We start from the raw sequence: 20,714 nt of genomic DNA, 5'->3' as shown, positions 1-20,714 counted from the left end.
TAAGGTTCCCGCAACAATCTACAAGCGTCGTGTGCCGTACAGATTCTTTCTTGGAGCAGCTGCCGGCTGCACCGGTGAAGAGTCTCTCTCTCTGCCAACGGTGGCAACGGTCTGTGAACCTTTCCCCGGGGAGGCTTCGTGGCAACCGACCCGCCGGCTAATTGATGCAACAAAATGCAATGGGTGGGTGCGTTGGCTGTGGTTACCACTGAAGAACCGCAACCGTCGTTGGTAGAGCCTTCAAAGAGGCGGCTAAACGCCACACCGACACCAGCGGGTCGGGTCCCGGGTCTTCATTGATATTCCACTCACAACAATTCACACCAAGTCCCTTCCGGGGCTCCACGGGGGAGTCGTTTTCATCGCACGCACGGACGAGAAGAGGGTCGAGACATTAAAATTAACGATCCCCCCGGGAACGGGGTGGCCACGAGAACCCGAGCACGGGCTCACCTGTTTTCTTGACGTCACTCTACTCAGTCAATCAGTGTGGAGAAAATTCCGGACCTGTCTCGGATGCGCACCGCAAAGTGTGCAGAGTTGTATAAACGTCATACGTGCGGACACAGTTTCGACACATTCGGCGGCAGCCACTTACTAATTGTTGAGCACCCGGCTGTGCGCCGGTGGCAAGATTCATCCGTGCCCGAGGAGGTTAAGAACCGCCACCATCGCTCTGTCATTGCCGCTGACTTCTAATGAGCTGTCAAGAGCGCCGGGAACCCCCGAGACTGGAATACGAAAATTCTCCGCGCTCCAGGTTGTGGGAGACTGAAAAGCCGGACCGGCGGACATTGTCTTTTCGGAGGTTCGGGGGCTCACCCCGCGGTGGAAACCATCAAGCGAAATGCTGTGTGAGAGAATTTGAAAATCCGCCGTCCGTGACACATGCGAGAAGCGATTAGAACCCGACCGCCAAGACAGGGTCGACATTGTTCCGCCCGCAAATCTGCGGAAGAAAGGAACTCAAGGAAAAACAGCGAGGTGGTGCCAATGTCAGAAGGAATTACTTTTGTTTGAGGTTATGGTTGAGTTCTCGGGCGCGAGCGCGCCCGAGTCTTCGGGGCTTACTCTGATGCCCGCTCTCACCTGGAACGTTAAACGGCGGTACGTGAGGTGATGGTCTAAATGACACAATTCGCACACGAAAGGTAATTAAATGTGCTCGGCGCTCGCGTTATAAAAACAGAATCGCAGCGGATTTTAATTGGACCGCAAAAACAAGCGGAACATCTCGACGAGTCCAAGGTGAGACAGGAACACGCATCACCGGCTGTGCCTTTTTTATGGCGCCGGGCGGAGGCCCGTGTTGATGTTGGGGATCCCGAGAAGCAACATCACTTCACCCTTGGGTTCAATTCAACATTTCAGCTGCAGCCGGACTCCGTTGCGGACCTGTTTTTGTGCTAATTTATCGACAGCCTGGCGACGTCACGTAGTTCTCGGAAACGATCCCAAACTTGAAACCCGGCGACGGCGACAACACTTGCCGGCGAGCCGTTATAACTCATCCTCATGCTCTTGCCAGCTGTCGCACGCAACGAGCGGCTGTGATCGCACACTTCCGGTGCAGGTCCCGGCCCAGGTTGGAATGACCGGAAGAAGCAAACTTCAGAAGAAGGAAGCAGCCAATTTCATGGAATGAAACATTTCTCTACAATTTGCTCCATTATCACCTATCACAGGACTCCCAGGAAAATTGTCAGCAAACTGTCCTTTTTGGTCGATTTTTGTTTTATCGTTTTCTGCTTCGGCCCCCTCGAGAAGTGGGTTGAAGGAACGCCGTGTGACAGGATAATAAATCGAGTTCGCTTCGTGCCTAAATCACACGCGTTCGGTTCGGTGGTGATTGGATGGCCCGGGCTGTAAATCATCGGAGCACAAACCGGGCAGGCAGGCAGGCAGCGGAGCCCGTCACCGAAGAGGGTCGTTTGATTGTAATTTAATAACCCATCAAGACTCGGTAAAGGGATTGATAAACTGTTGCAACAACACGGGTGTGTTGAGCACTAAATCAATAACTTCATTTTGTACATTGTCGATGTGTGCCGTTCATTGTTTGAGCGTTTATGCTGCTTTTCTATGGTTATTTTTATCCTTATTATAAATGGAAATTATCCAAAAATATGTGGCATATGTTGAAAACTCCTACTGATTTTTTCCAAACCAAAAGTATTAATATTTTCTTAATTACATTAAAGGTTTACTAACCTACCGTTTGTTCGCTTGTGATTATTAAATTATTTTATCATTTTCTTAGTACTCGAAACTTTTAACAATCAATTAAGCTAACGGGGACAAACATCAAATTCCGATGTACCCTAGGCTGTGGGCCAAATTGATCAGTTTTCTCTTAATTATTTCGTCTCCCATTAACATTAACACCGATCGATTGGATTATAGGCGTTGACATAAAACACCATTTCCGAGGATAGCTAATCGGTTTGGTGGCCGGTGGCGGCCAGCATTACTTTTGTGTGACCCAACACAGAGGCGGAGCGAAGATTTTATCGCAAATCATGAAACAATCGTTTGGCTCACAGCGGGCCTAACAGGAAGCACGGCCCTGTAATCGAATACGGATCGGAACGAAACACGAACGGCCACCAGTTTGACGGGGTTTTATGGGGCACGGGTAATGTGCGCCCCGTTTTATTGTGATTGCGGTTTAATTGGGGAGGAAATCGGTGTAAATGGGGCCACCACCCAAAACCGTGCCCCAGGAGTGACACCGGGAGTGGCAGCAGTACACCTGTAACGTTGCGCTTTCTGGCACCGAACCGAGCACAGAAATTGAGTGGCAAGCCACCGCAAGGACAAGGGCGATGAATCACCGCAACACACGAAGGACGACGCGCCCGGGCCACGACCACAACGGGCGTAATGCGATCCTAAGTGCGCCGGGGGGGGGGTCGATAAAAGGCCCTCCCTGGCTGGCTTCTCCGTGTTTAAGTTTTAGTTTTCACTCGACACTCGGTCGGTCTGCCATTTTCACTTTTTTATTCCCGCCGCCGACGAGTGCACTTTTCGCATAAATCCCTGCGAATCGCCCATTGTAATAAACCACCGTACGTGACGGTCGCATAATGACGCCACGCGGGTTTGCGGCCAAGGGCCCCGACGGGGGTTAGGTTTTCGGTTAGGGAGCATCGCCGCCGATTTTAGCGACGATCTCCCACGGAGCAGGTTCCGGAGGTGCTGCTGCTGCTGCTGATGTGTGTGTCTGTGTGTGTGAAGAGATCATTTTGCAAACAAAAAGCACCCTAACCCTTCCCCAGGCGGGGCCAGGCTGCCGTTGAGACCGGAAGTACGCTTCAGAGTAACGCCGCGCGGAGACAGATTATTCAGCGCCAACGTCAGCGTTCTCCATCGCTGGCCACATCGGACGGGTTTGCCGGTGGTTTGCGTGGCGTGCTCTCAACCGGAAACCGTCGGTCGTGGCACCCGAGGAGGGAAAAAGAACGACCCTCTCTGAGATCATCGCGCGACGGCGCCGTTCTGGTCCGGGGGGCCCGCTTATGCCCCCGTTACCGAGGGGGGTCTTCGAGTAAGATGTCTCTCCAGGGTCACAGCATATGCACATGTGGTCGATTGCAGTTTATGTGAGAATGTTCCGGCGCGATACATAATGAAGCCCGTGAATTATGGAAGCGTGTGGCGTGACCTCAAGCAGGCCGCGGTCGACGGTAGGGCACGGCTTCCTTTTGTCGGCCACTGCCTGGGAATCACTGTCCGGAAAGCGGAGTTTAATCGGATACCCCCGGCCTCGGCCCCACGGCTGTGGTTACATGTCGAAGAATTGTTAATGTTCCGGAACCACGATTTGACATCCCGGATCAACAAGTTGAATCTAATTTTAAACGACAGCGTGCTTTACCTGCTGGCCACTCTGAGCGTGTTGTACAGAATGATTAGATGATTCCGTGAACTTCTGACTCACCGCCTCGACTCATTTGCATTCATTATGTTGCCGTGGTCACCGTGGAATGTTTACGCAGACGAGCGTTTTTGCTTTTCCGGTGGACGATGTTGGTTTGCGTGCTTTTCAACTGAAAACGAATTCGATTTGCCCCGGTCCCTGATGTTTGCGCTGGGAGAGCATTTTTCAATTTCCATTCGTTTGCCCGGCACAGAAAATAGGCACACCGCGGAATGTGATTGAATTTCTTGGGTATCTCGCCGTTGAATGTCACGGAGACCTGGTGGTGGCCAGAGGTTGTAACGATAAATCGCGTGCGGCCTGTTAGCGCCCAAGATTTGGGGCCGGCTAGACCACCGAAGAGCCGAATTTGGCAATCCTGTGAAAATTAAAGTGAGCGAATTCGTCGGAAAGAAGCGTATTTTCACTGAGATCGACCGAGAATAGTGAATTCTTTTGATTCCGAAGGGTCCGAGGGTCCGAAAATGTTCTCCGAGGCATGCGAAAGCATTTGGCAACTAACAACAAAACGACAACGAGCCAGCTGCGAAATTGCGTGTAGCGCGCATTAGAACCAACCGTCTGTAGCACAAATCCTTCGTTGCCGTTTTCCCGGCACCACGGTCGATTGCGGAAATTGTTTTAGCAGCAGTAGCACCAGCAGGCCGCAGTCGGCAAATTAGTTTCGAATTGAATCGCACATGGCAGCATGCAGACGCGCCCGTCTATAGTTTCCATTTTGGAACCCTTGTCCCATTAGAGCGCCATTGCGAATTTCAATCAAGGGATTTTGGGGATTCGATTTGACCCCAACAATCAAACACCGGCCGCCCGAAGTTGTGCCCTTCCTGTCGATAAAGACTCCTTGCAGCTTACGGGCACAGCTTACCGAACGACCGACAAATTCGAGGAAAAGGTTCTTAAACGATCAGCTCTGTGCTTCGGGTTGGTTTGGCAGGATTTTCGGCTAGGGTAACCTCTCCTTTCAAACCACCGTTATCAGCGCACTGCACGGATTTTGGGGGCGCTTATCTGTGAACTTCGTGATTTCATATTGTTCGTTATTAAGTCTGTTAAGAGTAAGTAAATTCAATTTAATATTCGCAAAGTTCTAAGCCTCTGAATGGAAGAGTCGTAAAACTCACTCACAAAAACTTGAATCAAAAGCTGAGACTTGAAAGTCGTTTAAGTTCTCCCAAGGTCGGTGTCCACTATCAACCGTTCGAGTATTCGTAACGTCCTTATTTCACTTGTTCGTTTTGCAATTTCCAATGCAAATTTTTAATGAGCGATCGCATCCAACAATCGCCATCGTCGTGGTCGCCCAATGGATGCGCTTTTACCTCGGCACCCAAGCCTTTCAGAGCCCGTCCTCGAGAGGTTCTCTCCGTGTGTCTTTTGACACAAATTGCACAAAATTCCCCAAAACTCGCCCATGCAAGCCGAAAGGTAAAGGAGCGCGCACCACGCTCTCGTGTCGTGCCCCTAATTACGTCCAGTTTCATGTTTTTGATGGCATAAAATGGCACTTCCTTCGAGCGAGTGCACCCGGGCTGCAGCAGGCTGCCGGTCTTGGAGACCGGTCAGGAGCACCCTATCGGCGTCGTTTCGGTCGCCCATTTTCGGGGACCCGCCTCTGGGTCAACCGGTTGGTTGACCATCGACGACGGGTAGAAGAAAAACCGGCCACCGGAAAGCGGGTCAGCGCTTCTTGTTCCGTCCGCGCTTGAATTGTTTTAATTAATATATTAAACCGATTCGTGTAATTTTAACGACCGCATCCTTAAGCGCTCGCGCTCGCTCTCCCCTCTGTCTGAACAAGCTGGTCCATTCTGGCTGAGGTAACGGTGAAATAAATGGTCCCTTAATGACAGGCTGCTGCCGGGTGTTTGGTGTAGTTCCCGTTTCGACTGCTCCCGGTCCTTGTTTCTTCGAAGAGCTCTCGGAAAGTTGCAACCTTTCACTATGTGCCTAGTGTCCTGGATGAAGATGAAGTAGAGGGCTGGAATTAAAATCCTGTCGAATAAAACGGACCTCCAAAAACCAGAAGGAGCCGCTCTGCCTGTCGATGATTGCTGGCATCGCGAAAGAACCGTTATCAACTGGAAGCGGTTTGATCGATTGTGTTGGGCTCGTAAATTGACAGGTTCGTCGTTTTTTCTTACCCAGAGGCCAGAGCAGCCAGTGAGTGGTTTCTGCCAAAGTGGAATGATAGGAACCCCGGCCGCTGTTCGAGTGCTGAACGTATGGTAAACTGGCTGCGGTCGACGGACCATGGCCGGGAACACTTGACGCTTCTGTGGGGAGAGTATCCAAAAAAAGGCGAACGTCCTGCGACGATGACGTCGACGAGTTTGTGCTTTTCTAAATAACCCGCACGACGCCGCAGAAATTAGTCGCTGGGCACATCCTGGGCAAGTCAATTAAGTCACAGATCACCGCTTGGTTGGTCCACTGACTCGAAATGAGTTTTTCCGAAAAACTGGAACTGGCAAAACGTTGCATATGAAGCCGCGTATAAACCCGCCCAGCGGCCACTTTCGCTTTGATCGCACACTTGCCCTCCGTAACTGACAATATGCGGGTTGGCAGGGGTTACTATCTAACAACATTTGACCGTCCACCGCCATGTTGGCTCGTGCACAGCATGCTCGGACGGGAAAATAGATTGTGGAAAATAAATTACACTTTGTACTCAATCATCAACAAGAAAGATGCCCTAGTTGACGTACGGAAATGGTTCGAAAGAATAAACATAACCTACAACCGGTTGCTCGACCGGTTACGGAGCCTGGTTTTGGTGTGTCATTTTTGACAGGCAGTGTATGCCTCTACCCACAGCCCATGATGAGTAACGAACGCGCGTTTTCGGTGGAGCGCTGCTGGGTATCATTATTGGCTCCTTTGATTGATCTCCACCCAACAGAAAAACAAGATCCACGTTCCAGCTCCTATCGCAGTCCGCGGGCCCGCGCCCGGAAGCTGACAGAGCAGCGAAACAGGGAGGCAGAGCGCAAAATAATAACCTGCCAGTTTCAGGAGCCACCGCTGCTGGAAAGTGCTCTCGACTTAACTTTATACGGCGCATCGTATTTTGTGCGAAATTGGAAAACAAAAAAATTCATAACCATTATCTTTAGCTGCAGTAGCGCGGTCCGCGGCATTAAAGAACGAAAAGGGAATCAAGATGAGTAGAAAAAATAAAGGGAGTGCATATAAATAAAACCCAGGCAGGACACCCAGGACAGGGGGAGGCGTACTGATGCGGTGCTACGGCTACAACCAGTTGTGTTTCATCTTGATCGCATTTTTTCCGGTGCTACGCACCAGCAACCGTGGCCCCGATAAAAAAGCCAAACTGACCAAAAGTACGCAAAAAATTCGGTTACGAGAGTCAAAAACGTGGATCCGCGCACAAAGTTAACGAAAATGATTTCAGCGCAAGATGGTGATGAGTTTGGAATGGAATTCATCACGCCAGCGAGGATCGCGTTGTAATTACTGTATCCGGTTTTTCGGCCTCGCAGCACACACTTGCCCAGTCACTTCATTAGAAGATTGCACCGGGCCCGGGATAAAAATTTGTTTCCCGGTGGAAATGGAGTTTCGAAACTGGCGCACGTCCTGCTTAACATCCCATCGTCGGATCCTGATGAGTTTTTTCCTCACTTTCGACTCTCTCTCGTCCTAATTACTGCTACTGGCCGGTAACGGTGCAGTAAATAAATTGGAATGAATTTTAAACTTTTTCATACTTGCATTTCATTTTTCCACATTCGTTGCATATTTCAAACCCGTTGCATTCCTTTTTAGCGCTGGAGCACGCAAAGTAACGCAATTTGAGATGTGTGTTTTAATCAAAAGACCGTTAAACGGTTTATTGTGACGATAAGCTGGAAAGGATCACTCCTCAGATCCCGATCTTGAAAGTATTTCACTTCACAATAGTAATAAATCACCGGGCAATACTTAAAATGACGACACGCTGTAATGGTTAGCCTTTGCCTACGGCAGCGGCCCTACGGGATGCTTTCCGATTACGCGCTATCAGTGCTTCTGTGGATAGTTGAAACGACTATGGAATGGTCGAGAAAGGATGGCCACGACCTCTTGCCGAGCCCGAGAATGATGGTGATGATAATGCAAATATTGCTTTTTACTTCCGTTGAAACGCGCAACCTCCTGAGCACCGGCAACCCAGCGAAGTATTCCCTCGGGATCATCCTCTTTTCTTCAGCGTGATCGCGAAACCGGAAACCGGAAGCGTGATTTAATTTGTCCCAGATTGTGTTTTATCGTTTCGCTGGAGAAAGCGCACAGTGGTGAAGTGGACGGCACTTCAGACGAGCGAATCGAGGAATCCGCCCAGAAGGATGTTGTTTAAACGACGTTGCATTAATCACTGTTGCTGCTGCTGCTCGCTGTTGCCGTAGCTTCCGCAGCGTCTTGTTATCTGCTTTAAGATAGTAAAAGTGTAGGACTGTCGGAAAGACCGATGGAGGCTGACCAACTACCAGCATCCATCGGCCTGTGGAAAAGGGACTCCAGGGAAGAAAAAGGGTCGTCTCTGGAGATACGGAGTGTGTATTGATATGCCGGTTCGTCCTCCCAGAGATTGGTTTGATTACACAAATGGCTTTCGGCATTAAAGGAGGGGACCCCTCCAGTGATCGATCGACAGGAGAACACACCTGGGCCTGGGGCTAGCCTGTGCCGAAAGGTTCATCATAAAACAGTTCCACATTATTATTCACTCGAAAACGCTTCCGAAATGGAGCATAAAACTACGAAACGCACAGTAAAAACACAACGCATCCCCAGCATCGCTCGGGCCCGTGAAGATGGATGGGAAAAACTTCGCACAACACCCGGAACTGCGTAACCGGCGGGTATCTTGGGGCGTGCAGCTGGGACTTGTTGGGAAAACCAGGGGCAAACTTTAAGTCATTTGTTGCCTGGACTGGTCCTCTGTAGTGTTTTCTTCGCTTTGTTGGTTTCAGTACGGATTATTAATAGTGAAATATTACGTCCAAATATTCATAACACAAATCCGTCACACCTTTCGGCAACCCGGTTCCCATACAATCAGCAACCGTTGAATACGAACTCCGTTAAAGCGTATCCAGAAATGCTCAAAACATCTCGAACCTTCCCCCCGGTTCGATCCACTACTGTTGACTCGTTTTAAACGCAACGTGGAGCGCGCCCCGGAGAACCAGTTCTCGAATTTTAGTCGCAAATTTGAAGGTGCAAGAAAATTGCTGCCATCATGCCATTCGCCTCAAAACTGAAGAGAAGGCCCCAAAACTCTATTACACAGCCGCTGCGATAAGATCTGGCCCCTCGTCAGATCGCCTTTGGCTACATCTTCGCGACAGCACCTAACAGCCCCCCGAAGAAGCAGAAGAAGAAGCCGGCTGTATGCATTTACGGTGCAAACTGCACACGCCCTTCGTGCTACTAATGATTACCCCTATGCCAAGGTGGCGCGTCCGTTTGGTGCCCTCGGGGCACCAACTCCAAACGGCCATGATGACAATCACGCAATCAAACTGGCCACCGGCAGCAGGCAGCAATTTTGGCAGCTTTTTAGCTTGCTCGAAGCGAAACTTCTTCAGGTCTGCTGGGACGCTAGAGTTCAGCCTTAGATAGCGTTTTCGTTTTTTTATCTGCACGATGCTGGATTATTAAACTGAAACTTGTTCACCGTGTGCAGCCCCGGATAACCTTCCAATTCGTACGACCTACAATCTTTGGCCCTAACCTGTCCTGTCTCTGTTTGCTGTGGTTCTGTCTTCGGCAGCCCGCACAGAAAAGCTTGTCCAAAGTCGGTTAAAACTTCTTGGAAAATAATAAATAATAGTGCATTGAATAAGAATGGAAAATTAAAGAGTTAAATACAAATGGAGCATAAAAAAATATGGTAAAATAAAATCCATGAACAGATTTCTTCACCGATTCACAATGTTGGCCAAGTTCTACTCCCAACAGTGGCTTAGAAGGCCAGGCAAAGCGTGGCAAATTTGGGATCCTGTTTAAGGAAGACTGCTGATGGCCGCAAATTCGTTCTTCTCGAACCGTTCTTGCCCATAATTTTCCCAACCGGTTTGAGTTTGCGTCTTCGGGCGCCTCATGAATGATGCGGTGCAACGGTTGCTGCAGCAGCGAAATTGGTTTAGTTTTCCGTGAATGGACCCAATTTTTGTTACCGGTTGTAAATTTTTGGTCCAGCTTCCCACCGGCTTCGTGATGCAACGCGATCGATACACACAAACACCTGAACCCGGAATGCCCGCAATCAGATTAAGCTAACCGCTCGTCAGACGGGCGCGCGCCCCCGTTCTCGCTGTCCAAAGTGACCACCGTTCGCGTTTACAAAACGGAATCGCTATTTTGTATTATCACAGGGCCTCCATAAGCTGCTGAAGAGCCTGCTTGGGGCATTTCGTGGCGTTCCGCTTGGGTCGCTCCGACTTCAGCGCCAACCGGCTGTGCTGTGGCGCAGATGGAAAAATGTATCCGCCGATTTTAATCCGCATCCTGCCTCGTTTTTGCCGATTATGCTGCGGCCCTCTCTCACGCTGAGGCACACATAATAAGTGTGTTTTTAATTTTCAGTTTTAATCCACCGTTTGCCGGGGTGTTCCAGTTTTTGTGTGGATCGTAACACACCGTGCACTCTATTTTTATCCTGTTTTACAGTAATTAAAACGTCATTTCGAGCTCCAGCAACGAAATTGATCGATTTTTTACACAACTTGGCCGGTGAGGCTATATGGGCGATACGGGTTTTGACGGAACATGACCGCCCGGAAGGCCTTTCCTGCTGTCGACATAATTTCATGAAATAATTTAACATATTTAGTGATTTCTGCTTCGGCTGATCATTTATCAAGCGCATCAAAAGGCACATTAAATTTATTTGCGAACCACTCCCATGGGTGAACTCTACATCTTGTTAAAACCTCCGAATACAGAATCCCACCTCGTTCGGGAAGTGCGAAAAGCGATCAAGACCCATCCGAATGACAATACGAATCCATTAGTGGCACTTTCTATTTTCCGGGCTTCCGATTTTCGGCAGACTCTATCAAACCCAGTAACCCAAAACCTTCGCTCCGATTCTCGCTGGCACTGCGTTCTGCGTTCGATTCTGCAACTTTGGATATTCGGGGTATCAATCCGCCGTGGCCGGACCCGTCCGCGCTCGCCGAGGATATCGCTTCACTCTTCTATTTGTTTTGGAACGTTCGTTTGTGGGGGTTTTTTTTGTGCTATCCCAGGAAGGGGTCGCAAGGACACGATGTGATATCCACTTGTTTCCGGTAGTAATCGGCACCGGGCTTCGAGAGCTGTCCGATGCCGTGTCGAAACGGTGGATGATAATAGAAACGTTTCCGTTCCGAACAGAACCTAGTCGCTGCCATTACCACACAAGCAGGAACGCCGGAGCCGGAAGTTCAAGGAATTGAAGTTTTGGTATAAAGCGTAACAATTACTCCCGGCAAAGGATGTTGAAATGAAGAAAACATTCGAATCCTTTATCACGCACGGGTAGATGTTCCCGTTCTCAATTCCTTGTCCATGCCACTGAGTGCGTCATTGTAAATTTGACACAAATGATGTTAGTCAATTCCGTGGCAAAATCTCACCCAAAAACGGTTCACCGATTGATGCTAATCCAACTTTTCCCGAATTGATGATAAGGATAAATATAGGAATGGTAGCTATCGGAGCTTGAGATGGGGACGTGCTAAAATTGACATCCCAAGCGGGACTCCCACGAGTTCCGCGAACGTAAAGGTAGCGAAAAGGAAATATGATTGAATTTGGTTTCCAGTTCCAGTCCGCAACTTTGATTGCAATGCGCTAGTTCTGCGACCGCTGTTCATTTGATTTGTTTCTTTTTTTTCGGTGCTGGAAATATTTGGACATTTTCCTTTACTGTTCTGCTCCCAATTCTGGTGCGATTTTACAAATTTTACTTTAGCCATTTGATTCGTTAATAGGCACTCGTGTTTGATGTGTTATTTTTAGAAATAACTTTCGTTACAAAAATTAAAATAAAAAACAGAAAGTTACTACTCGAATAACTGACATTCGAATGTCCTTCATCAGTGCTAGCAGATCTTTAACTTCCCGAACAACCAGAACGATGATGATGGCTCTGTAGGAATAAAATCTATAATTTACTTTCGAGGCGCCTGTCCACAAAAAATACCGTCTGATACGACACTTGGAATGAATTTTCAATAATCAGCTTTTTTTTTCTGATTTCAATCCACAAGAGTCGTCTGTTGCAGGATTTTTTGTACTGATTTCCACTCGCTCTAGTGGAACGTCCAAGGCAAACTTCACACTAGAGAGGAGTAATAAAATATATGCTTTGTGGCTCTTCCGCAGACACTCGCCGACCATGAAGGGCAGTTCAACACTAAACATACACGAAAATAACACATATACCCTCCTAAAGTGTGGCACGGAATTGAAAAGCCGTAAGCCGATGAGCTTGAAGTTTAGTCCTGATTTTTCTTCCCGATGTTATGCCGTTTTTTCCTCGCGTCAGGCCATTTGGTTGGTGATATTTTATGGTCGACAAATTTATCGATAGGGAGCGCGAGCGCCCCATTGGCCGCCATTCGCCGACGATCATCTTCCGGGATAAACGCGATTCGGAAAATACATCCCGGCGATAAAAGAAAAATTCTTCACTCCCCCAGCAAGCCACAGAACTTTGGTGTTCCGAAGCAGGGGTCCGAAAGTTACACACCAAGGGGAGAATATATTGCCTAAACACAGTTACACTGGCCTGGGGACGGGCGAACCTAATGTAGAAAGTTTTCTCTCCGTTGCGAATGGTATGGTAATGCTGTGGATTTAGGCGGACCGAATCAAATAAATGAACACCGCTATCGGTACGATTGGCGCTCCTTTTACAAGTGACATAAAGCTCCAATTTATGCTCCATTCGCGTGCTCATTGGTGGGACAGATCGAGTGCACACGAAGAAGATTTAATTGATTTGAAATAACTGCCACCACGACACGTTGAATGCACTCTGGATTTACTAACTTCATGACAACCTTCAGCGCGAGAACTTTGTCATCATGCGAGCAAAAAGTCCACCTTGTTGAGGCACGAAAGGCACTTCATCGTAACGAGCCCTGCCGTCCAAATATTGGCACGGTCTCGCGGAATCGACACGTAACAGTTGGCCATAACTTGTTCTCTTCTGTCCATGCCCGCAAATACCTCATTCTTGTCGAAATGCTGCTTGAGGAGCTGGACAATTATTGGAAAACTTTGACAACCATCATCGATTGAAAAACCGACCACAAAAAGGCCGGAACCAGTATGGGGAAAACAATTACGTAAGAGTGGACACAGTAGACATCATGGCACATAATTTAAGTCCCATATTCCAAGGACTTTGTCAAATTTCTTCATTGTTTAATATTAAATTTCACTGACTGTCACCTAAATTTTCCTTCCTTTGTTTTTGCTCCTAGGACTGTCACGGATCAAAGGACAACCATCATATGCCGGTACAGGACGACACGCAAAACTACCACATCGAGAGCGGATTCCAGAACCTGACCCACACCAGTGTCACCTTCCGGCGGGCACTGGAGACTTGCGATCCGCACGACATTATCATTGGTGTAAGTAAACGTCTTCGGTGTAAGAGATGTTGTAATTAGCCAAGCCCAGTGGCCTACTGAGCGTGTACCGTAATTAGTGGAATCCTGTTGTGAAAATCTCGTTAATTGGCGGCACGCCGTTCACCGGTCGCCGGTCTGCCCGTGTCAGTTTCCGTTGTCAAACGTTGACATCTCGAGCTTAGTACTCTAGAGCAGTGCGTTAACTTGGACGGAATCGTGCCATTGAGGTTGAGAATGAACGTTGTGACTGAACCGCTCGGCTGTGAGCGGGGTAACGGGAAAACTATTCTGCTTATCACCTGGCTCTAAGGAACACCAACCATCTCTGACTCTGTTCTGCTTCCAGACAGAACCGACCCGCCCGAACATGATAAGGCACGGAAACAAATAAGGACCGAGCTGCAATGAACCGTCTAGTGGGCAACGTTTAGTGTGTCTACGGACTAAAAAAGTCCAGAAGTGCTTTGCTCCATGCTGACGGCACATATTCCCTGTGCTCCCTAGGCTTGGCGCAGAGTCGGTCCATTGCATGACAAGTTTATTTGTTTCGTGCTTTTCCTATCCCATACGCTGCACTAGGAGCAGCAATCTTAATTCTATTGCTTTCTTGCTTTTTTGTGCAAGTTTCTTCTTCTATTTTTTCGAGCCGGCTCACTTCACTGGAGCGCGGGGACTGCAAAATTGGACCCATTGGGGCGTGCATTTTCTTCGCTCGTCCAAAAAGGTGTCATTGCGCTGCTCGGGAGAAAATGTGGATAAAATCCGACATAAAGGACAACTCATGCTCATGGCTTCCTATGTCTGGCCGATGAGTGTCTTTCTGGCTACTCTATTTCGTTTGCAGTGTCTAACCGCCGGTGAGTGCATTCAACTTTTTTCATAACTTGATGCTGCATCAGAGCAACCCTTCTTTCAGTGGAGATTGTGAGCTTAATGTCCACGGATGACAGTTCGGGTTTGCTAATTGCCTCTCAAACTTTCATTCCAAGACTCCGCCGCACAGTTGGAAATCATACTTAAAAAATAGAAACGAAATTCACCCAACAATGTTGTGAACCAACCAGTCGTAGCCAAGGTTTTTTCTACACATATCCTCGAGATCGCTTGCCAACGAACACCGCCCTTAATGGTGGGTGATTTGCCTTGCCGTTAGATGCAATGTACACACAATAAACGAATCCATTACCGTGGTAATCCTTGAACGAACAATTCGCCGGAACACTCTCGGGGTGTGATGCAGTTTAGTGCAATTGGATCCTCGGTGAATCCTCGGATTTGCTGAAGAAATGCTTTTAAAAAAACGTTTCGGAACGTGCACATGTAATTACATGTGAAGCATGAACATACGGAGCATCAGAAGTCCTTTTGGGAAGGATTTGAATCATACACGACCGTGATATTTTATATATTTCATCGTAGACATGAACCTCTAGACTACACGGCAATTAGTGACCATATTTCAGTTGCTTCATTATGACAGTTATCGACACTGATCCCGAGCGTAAAAGAAAATCAAAGAAAAGTGTCTCCCAGTGTCTTCGGCTTTATACTCTTTGGAATATAATTTCAAACACCCGCAACACTTGTTGCCTAAACTCATTCTCGCGCCCTGTCTTTCTGCCACAGGACAAACACCGGAACAAAAATAACCATCTTCGGCAAAGTCGGAAAACTTTCTCGGTGGAACGAAAGCACAGAACAGCGCAACCAACGAATCGCGGAAACAGACTCGAAGTTGAGAAAATTAAAAGTTTTTCCCGCAATTATAGCCTTTGTGCAGTGGGTTGTAATGGAGTTCCATAGCATTGGTCTCATTGTTCTTACCCATCGGCCAAAGAGGGAAAAGTTGGCGAAGGATTCATAATTTGTGACCATTCCGGAGCCTTGACCTTGTTTTCTTTAAATTAACACACTCTTTGTCGGTTAGCCTTGCGAAGCTTTACTTTACTGCAACGAATTAATTTAATAAACATTTTAAGGAAACAACTCAATTACACTGGCTCCCAAGTTCCTATTGCTTGACTACATTGCAGCGCGTACAGATGAAACGTGCTCGAAAGCAACCTCCCACGGGGAATTGAAGACGATGCTACTCATAAGATGATTAAGAAATCTTACACCCTTGTAATGAGGGCGTCCAATAGGGAGGACATCTTCTCGCTGCTGCTGGTGCTCCGCGGTCTTAAGCCCAACGATGCGATAAAATAACGACGTTGTCTGCTGCCGGACTGGAATGGAACTGTAAGGTGCAGTGAAAGGGCGGACGGAAGGATTCGTGGTCCCCGAGAACGGAGATGCAATTTCAAACTACCATCGTACGCGCCTTCCTTATTCCAATCTTCTTTTGAACATGGCCGAGAGCACGATGAAGCGCCCGCGCGCCAAGATATAAAAACAAATCCGCATGAGTTTGCCAACAACTATGAGCTTTTTAAAACTTAGTCCCGGCCGCAGCTCCTTAATTCATAGCGGTTCATGGTGGAGTCCGTATCGTAATAAGATCGTCTGTTTATGTGACAACGGCACAGCTGAGGATAGTAAACGCTGCTGTCTTGCTTTAAACCTTGAAAGTACCTTAAACAGTAAGCATTCGGTGAGCGCGTTTTTGCAATCTTCCCGTCGAGAAAGGACGAACACGCAGATGACAGCCAGCCGTCGATTGAAAACGATCCAAAGCAAGGACGGCGGCTCTGTACCCACCTACTTTTGCGAGAGACCTGGCAAAAAGGATTCGCGAACCGGTCGTGCGTTGAACTCGGCCCCTGAACCCTCCGAAGTGTCCCCGTGTCGTTCGCTTGCGAATCTGGCGTTTGGCCTTCGTTCGTCCTTTCGCGTGTACTGCGTTGGCGTGTCAATTGGATTGTGCGACGACCAAATTTAAGATACGTGAAATCTTAAAGCACGAAGCACTTTAAACGACTGTTTCCGACTAACATTCCAATGAATCTTCCTTCTTGTTGCAGGCCGATACGATGAAGGTGCTGTGGTCGTACGGTGACCGGGACCCGGTGGCCGGCAGTATGAAAGGTCACAGCAAGAACCGGGGTGCCCGCTCGATCCACTTTCTCGGCCCGATGTTCCGCCGGCCCGCGGACCTGCGGGAAGATCTGCGCCAGTGGGACGTCACGGTGAAAAACGTTTCCATCGACGCGAGCATGGACACACTGTACTGGTGCAAGATCCTGAAAGCGCCCACCTTGCGCGAAAAACATCACATAATCGGCTACGAGGCCCTACTAACCAAGGAAAGGTAAGAGTCGTCCTTGTCCAGCTTCAAGCCCCCTGCCTAGTGACAAAGCTTCAGCAATGAATCACATTAGAAAGTTCTTTTTAAAATAAACTAGAGGAGGAAGCGGCCAAAATGAACGGTTTTAATGAGCAGGTAACCGAACACCGCATCACCGCTGTTTTCCCGGTTCGATTTGCTTTAAATCATCCCCTAATTAAACACATGTCAATAAGAAGCGGCAAGCGATCGGCCAACAGGAAGAGATGCTTATCACGCGGGACACATCCTATTAATTGGCATAACAGTTTTTTTTTCCCAAATTAAGTGATAAATCATAACCCAGGGCAGGAGAGACGCAAATCCCACAAAGACGGGATAGCGTTACCGATGCTGGCACAAACGAGAAGCGCTGACCAAAAATAGAACAGGAAGTCGCCAAATCAAGTTTTAAAGAGCCTGATGCTGTCGGTGGTCGAGATGTTATCTTGTTGGAAGAATTCAAATGAGCTAGGCCCAACGGGAGTGGACGACATGCGCATAATAGGAATACTATTAACCGGCAGACCTTCTGGCTCGTGTTCTCTTTAGATTAAGCTCCCGGGGCATACTTTGATAGAACACTGCTTAAGTCCCGTAATCATACTTCAATAATGACTAACAATGCGAACCGTATCAACACGCGATGATTGATGGTAGCTTTTAATCGAAATTCAGCATAGTAATTAACAAGTTACTCAGTTCATATCGCCAATCGGCAGTACACACAACTCGGTCCCGGCTTCAGATTTCCAATAATTGATCGATGCCGTTTTTCGTTCAACAACTTTCCAAACGGTTGAAATGAGTGCATCACTGACCTCGCATGGCGGCAAAATAAATCGTCAGGATGTGTCGGTATAATCCGTGACATGATGTAACTTCCATTCCAAACGTACTCCGGGAACATCATTTGAATTAGCTTTAGCTTCGTGTACCGAGTAATTAGTAGTCGTATGTTGAAACCGTTCCCTGAAAAGCGCCACCGGAAATTCATTTACGGACATCGTATTTTAAGCTTGTTGATGGATGGACTCCTTCCAGGCTCACTGAAACGGAAGCGTTGCAGGCCATGCGTCGGGATAATGAAAGCGATTAATCGTTGTTGATTTGTGGCCAGCATAAATGGGGGCCTTTCGCGGCATTTAGGCATCTCAATTGTTTTTGGCAGATTTCTGTTATGTAACTTCCACATACCCTCAATTAACCGCGGGCCTCGAATTTCCACCTCCAGCTCCACCAAGCAACCGCTCGTGCACCACATGACGCTCTTCGAGTGCTCGACCAATTCGTACCCCGGCTCGGACCCGAACTCCTGGGACGTGTGGGTGAAGAGCAGTGGAGCCGTCTGCAACAGTAACCTGCTGACGCCCCGCGATTGGGACTCGTGCATCACTCCGGTGGCGACGTGGGGTGTCGGAGCGTCGGGCCAGTTCCTGCCCGAGCACATAGGCATCCCGATCGGGGGCGATAAGGGCGCCCCGAAGTACTACATGCTCGAGGTGCACTACGACAATCCGCGTGCCAAGCGCGTCCTGGACCATTCCGGCTTCCGTATCCACTACACACGCCACGTGCGTCAGCACGACGCGGGCATGATGATCTCGGGCGTTTCCGTCTCCGACACGCAGATGATACCGCCCGGCCAGAAGCTGTACCGCAACGTGGGCATCTGTGGCCCGTCCTGCACCGGTGCCGTGTTTCCCGCGGCCGGCGGTATCAACATTGTGTCCGCGGCACTCCACTCGCACGTGGCCGGGCGGAAGATGAGCCTGCGGCACGTGCGCGACGGCAAGGAACTGCCGCGCATCGTCGAGGACGAAAACTACAACCACAACTTCCAGCAGGTCCGGCAGCTGGAGAACGAAACCAATGTGCTGCGGGGCGACTACCTGATAACGGACTGTGCATACGAGGTACGTGGGTGTCCTGCCAATCCCGCCCCCCCCACTGTCGCGATGTGACTGACCTGGGGAATATCCTTCTTTTTGTAGACCGTCGGCCGCCGGAGACCTACGTTGGGTGGGTACGCGACCAAACAGGAGATGTGCTTGTCGTTCATTACCTACTACCCGAAGATCGAGCTGGCCGGGTGCTACAGCATGACCCCGGTAAAGGAGTTCTTTGAAACGTTTGGTGTGTTCCAGTTCTACGCGATGAACATGACGGACGTCGAGAATCTGTTCCTGTACAATGGCAACATTCTGGACCTGCTGCCGACGACCGTGTTTCCCAACTTTGCCCCCGGCGGGGACGTGGACGACGAGCAGAACCAGCTGGCGATCCGGGCACTCCAGAACGCGAAGGAGTACAGTATCGTCGAGGAAGAGGAGGACCTCCTGTACCGGGAATCGATCCTCAACAAGCTGATCATCTCCGATCCGGTCGAGTTTCACGACCGCACGTTTCTGTCGCACCTGAATCAGCTCCCGTGGGGGGAGCCGCTGTTCACGCGGCGCGTCGAGCAGAGCATACTCACCGGGAAGCACATGACTTTCTGCCGCGTGTCCAGTGACTCCATTTCGGTGGTACGTACCCCGGCGACAACCGTGGAGTACGTTGCACGAGTTCAAATTTGTTAATCTTCGGCTCTTTTTTTTGTAGGCATCGGAAATTTTCAAATATCCCGTTTTCGATACGTTCGTGAAGGCGCCCAGCCAGTGCCCGTACCATCTGTTCATGGAACTATCGAACCACCATACCTCGACGGCGGCTCGCCGGACGACGACGATGTCCAGCACGAAGCTACTGATCCTGGCGCTGCTCGTCATCCTGCACCGACCGTTGACCTCGGCGACCCACTAATGCGGCGGAAGAGGAACGCTTATGGTCGTGTGTGTGTTTCATACCTTTATTTATTGCCCCGTCTCCCGCTGGTCCCCGTGGTGGTTCTGCGCATCGCCTCTCCCGTGGGATAAATTATGCAACCGCCGCCGGATCCTTCCGGGCCCGTTTATCTTCTAAGTTATTTAATCAGGCTCTCGGCGATGGGGCTGCATTCACTAATTTATTCGCCTCAAACCCCATTGTTCCGCGGCGGGTTCTATTTCTTTTACCATAACGGATATCACTTTTACTCAATCTACGAGCCACACAAACGCTATCGGGCGTCAGGATAACCAACGGTCACGGGCAAAAAAACGGGCCTTTTTCGATTTCGGCTTTTCGCTGTCAGGATTCTCGTGTTGGAACGCTTAGCATTACGAAAGAGGCTCATTGTCGTCGTGATGAGGTTCTTTTCATGTGGATGAATTATTTGCACGCTTCCGTAAACCGCTTTCGCTTCCTCACGATAGATTGAAAACCGCACCCGAGTTGGACTAATTAGCGCTAAAATTTACTGGTAATATTTATTGATCTCGCTTCACGGTAGGATTCGTTTTAGTTGTTGCGTTTTCAGACTCTCTGCTTCTCGAACTAATTATTTGCTAAGGAAAGTGTAACTTCTTGAGGTGTATTCACCGGAGTTCGTCACAGTAGTCATGGTTGGACCGCCCGGAAAACAACCGGTGATGACCGAAAGGTGCAGCAGGATGAGAAAAGCCAAAGTTTAATCGTCGTCGTTCAGTTCAGGGACCCTTCGGCGTCCCCTCGTTAGGTGTTTTGATCTAACGGACGAAGAATAGGTTTAGGTTTAAGTTGTACTCTTCGTGTACCTTTAGGTGACAGGTTCCGTGCGCACAAGAACATTGGACACGATTAGCATGTACCCGATGGGTCCAATTCATCATAAACGCATATTTTTAAGCCAGTATAGTATCCAAGATCAGGTTGCGGAGGAATCCCCAGCAAGGATGTAAAGGCACTGGCGAATCTAGTGCTGCTGTGTACAGTAACCGTAAATTTAACGTTCACGTAAATTTAGCTG

At 49.0% G+C, this 20,714-nt stretch overlaps 1 protein-coding gene across 1 annotated transcript in view; it reads left to right on the top strand.

The window, feature by feature from the left end:
* LOC128277291 (MOXD1 homolog 1) overlaps positions 1-19,651 on the top strand; it is a 38,503-nt gene extending 18,852 nt beyond the window's left edge. Inside the window, exons 2-6 of the mRNA XM_053015735.1 lie at positions 13,429-13,581; positions 16,545-16,831; positions 18,081-18,762; positions 18,841-19,374; positions 19,451-19,651. Of these exons, the coding sequence (XP_052871695.1) occupies positions 13,429-13,581; positions 16,545-16,831; positions 18,081-18,762; positions 18,841-19,374; positions 19,451-19,651 (1,857 nt within the window). The remainder of the gene's footprint in view (positions 1-13,428; positions 13,582-16,544; positions 16,832-18,080; positions 18,763-18,840; positions 19,375-19,450) is intronic.
* The last annotated feature ends 1,063 nt before the right edge of the window (positions 19,652-20,714 follow it).

Source organism: Anopheles cruzii, chromosome 2 (genome assembly GCF_943734635.1).
Source record: "Anopheles cruzii chromosome 2, idAnoCruzAS_RS32_06, whole genome shotgun sequence".
NCBI classification, from domain to species: Eukaryota; Metazoa; Arthropoda; class Insecta; order Diptera; family Culicidae; genus Anopheles; species Anopheles cruzii.
The sequence above is the reverse complement of the archived record's forward strand: the minus strand, read 5'-3'. Positions and strand labels throughout refer to the sequence as shown.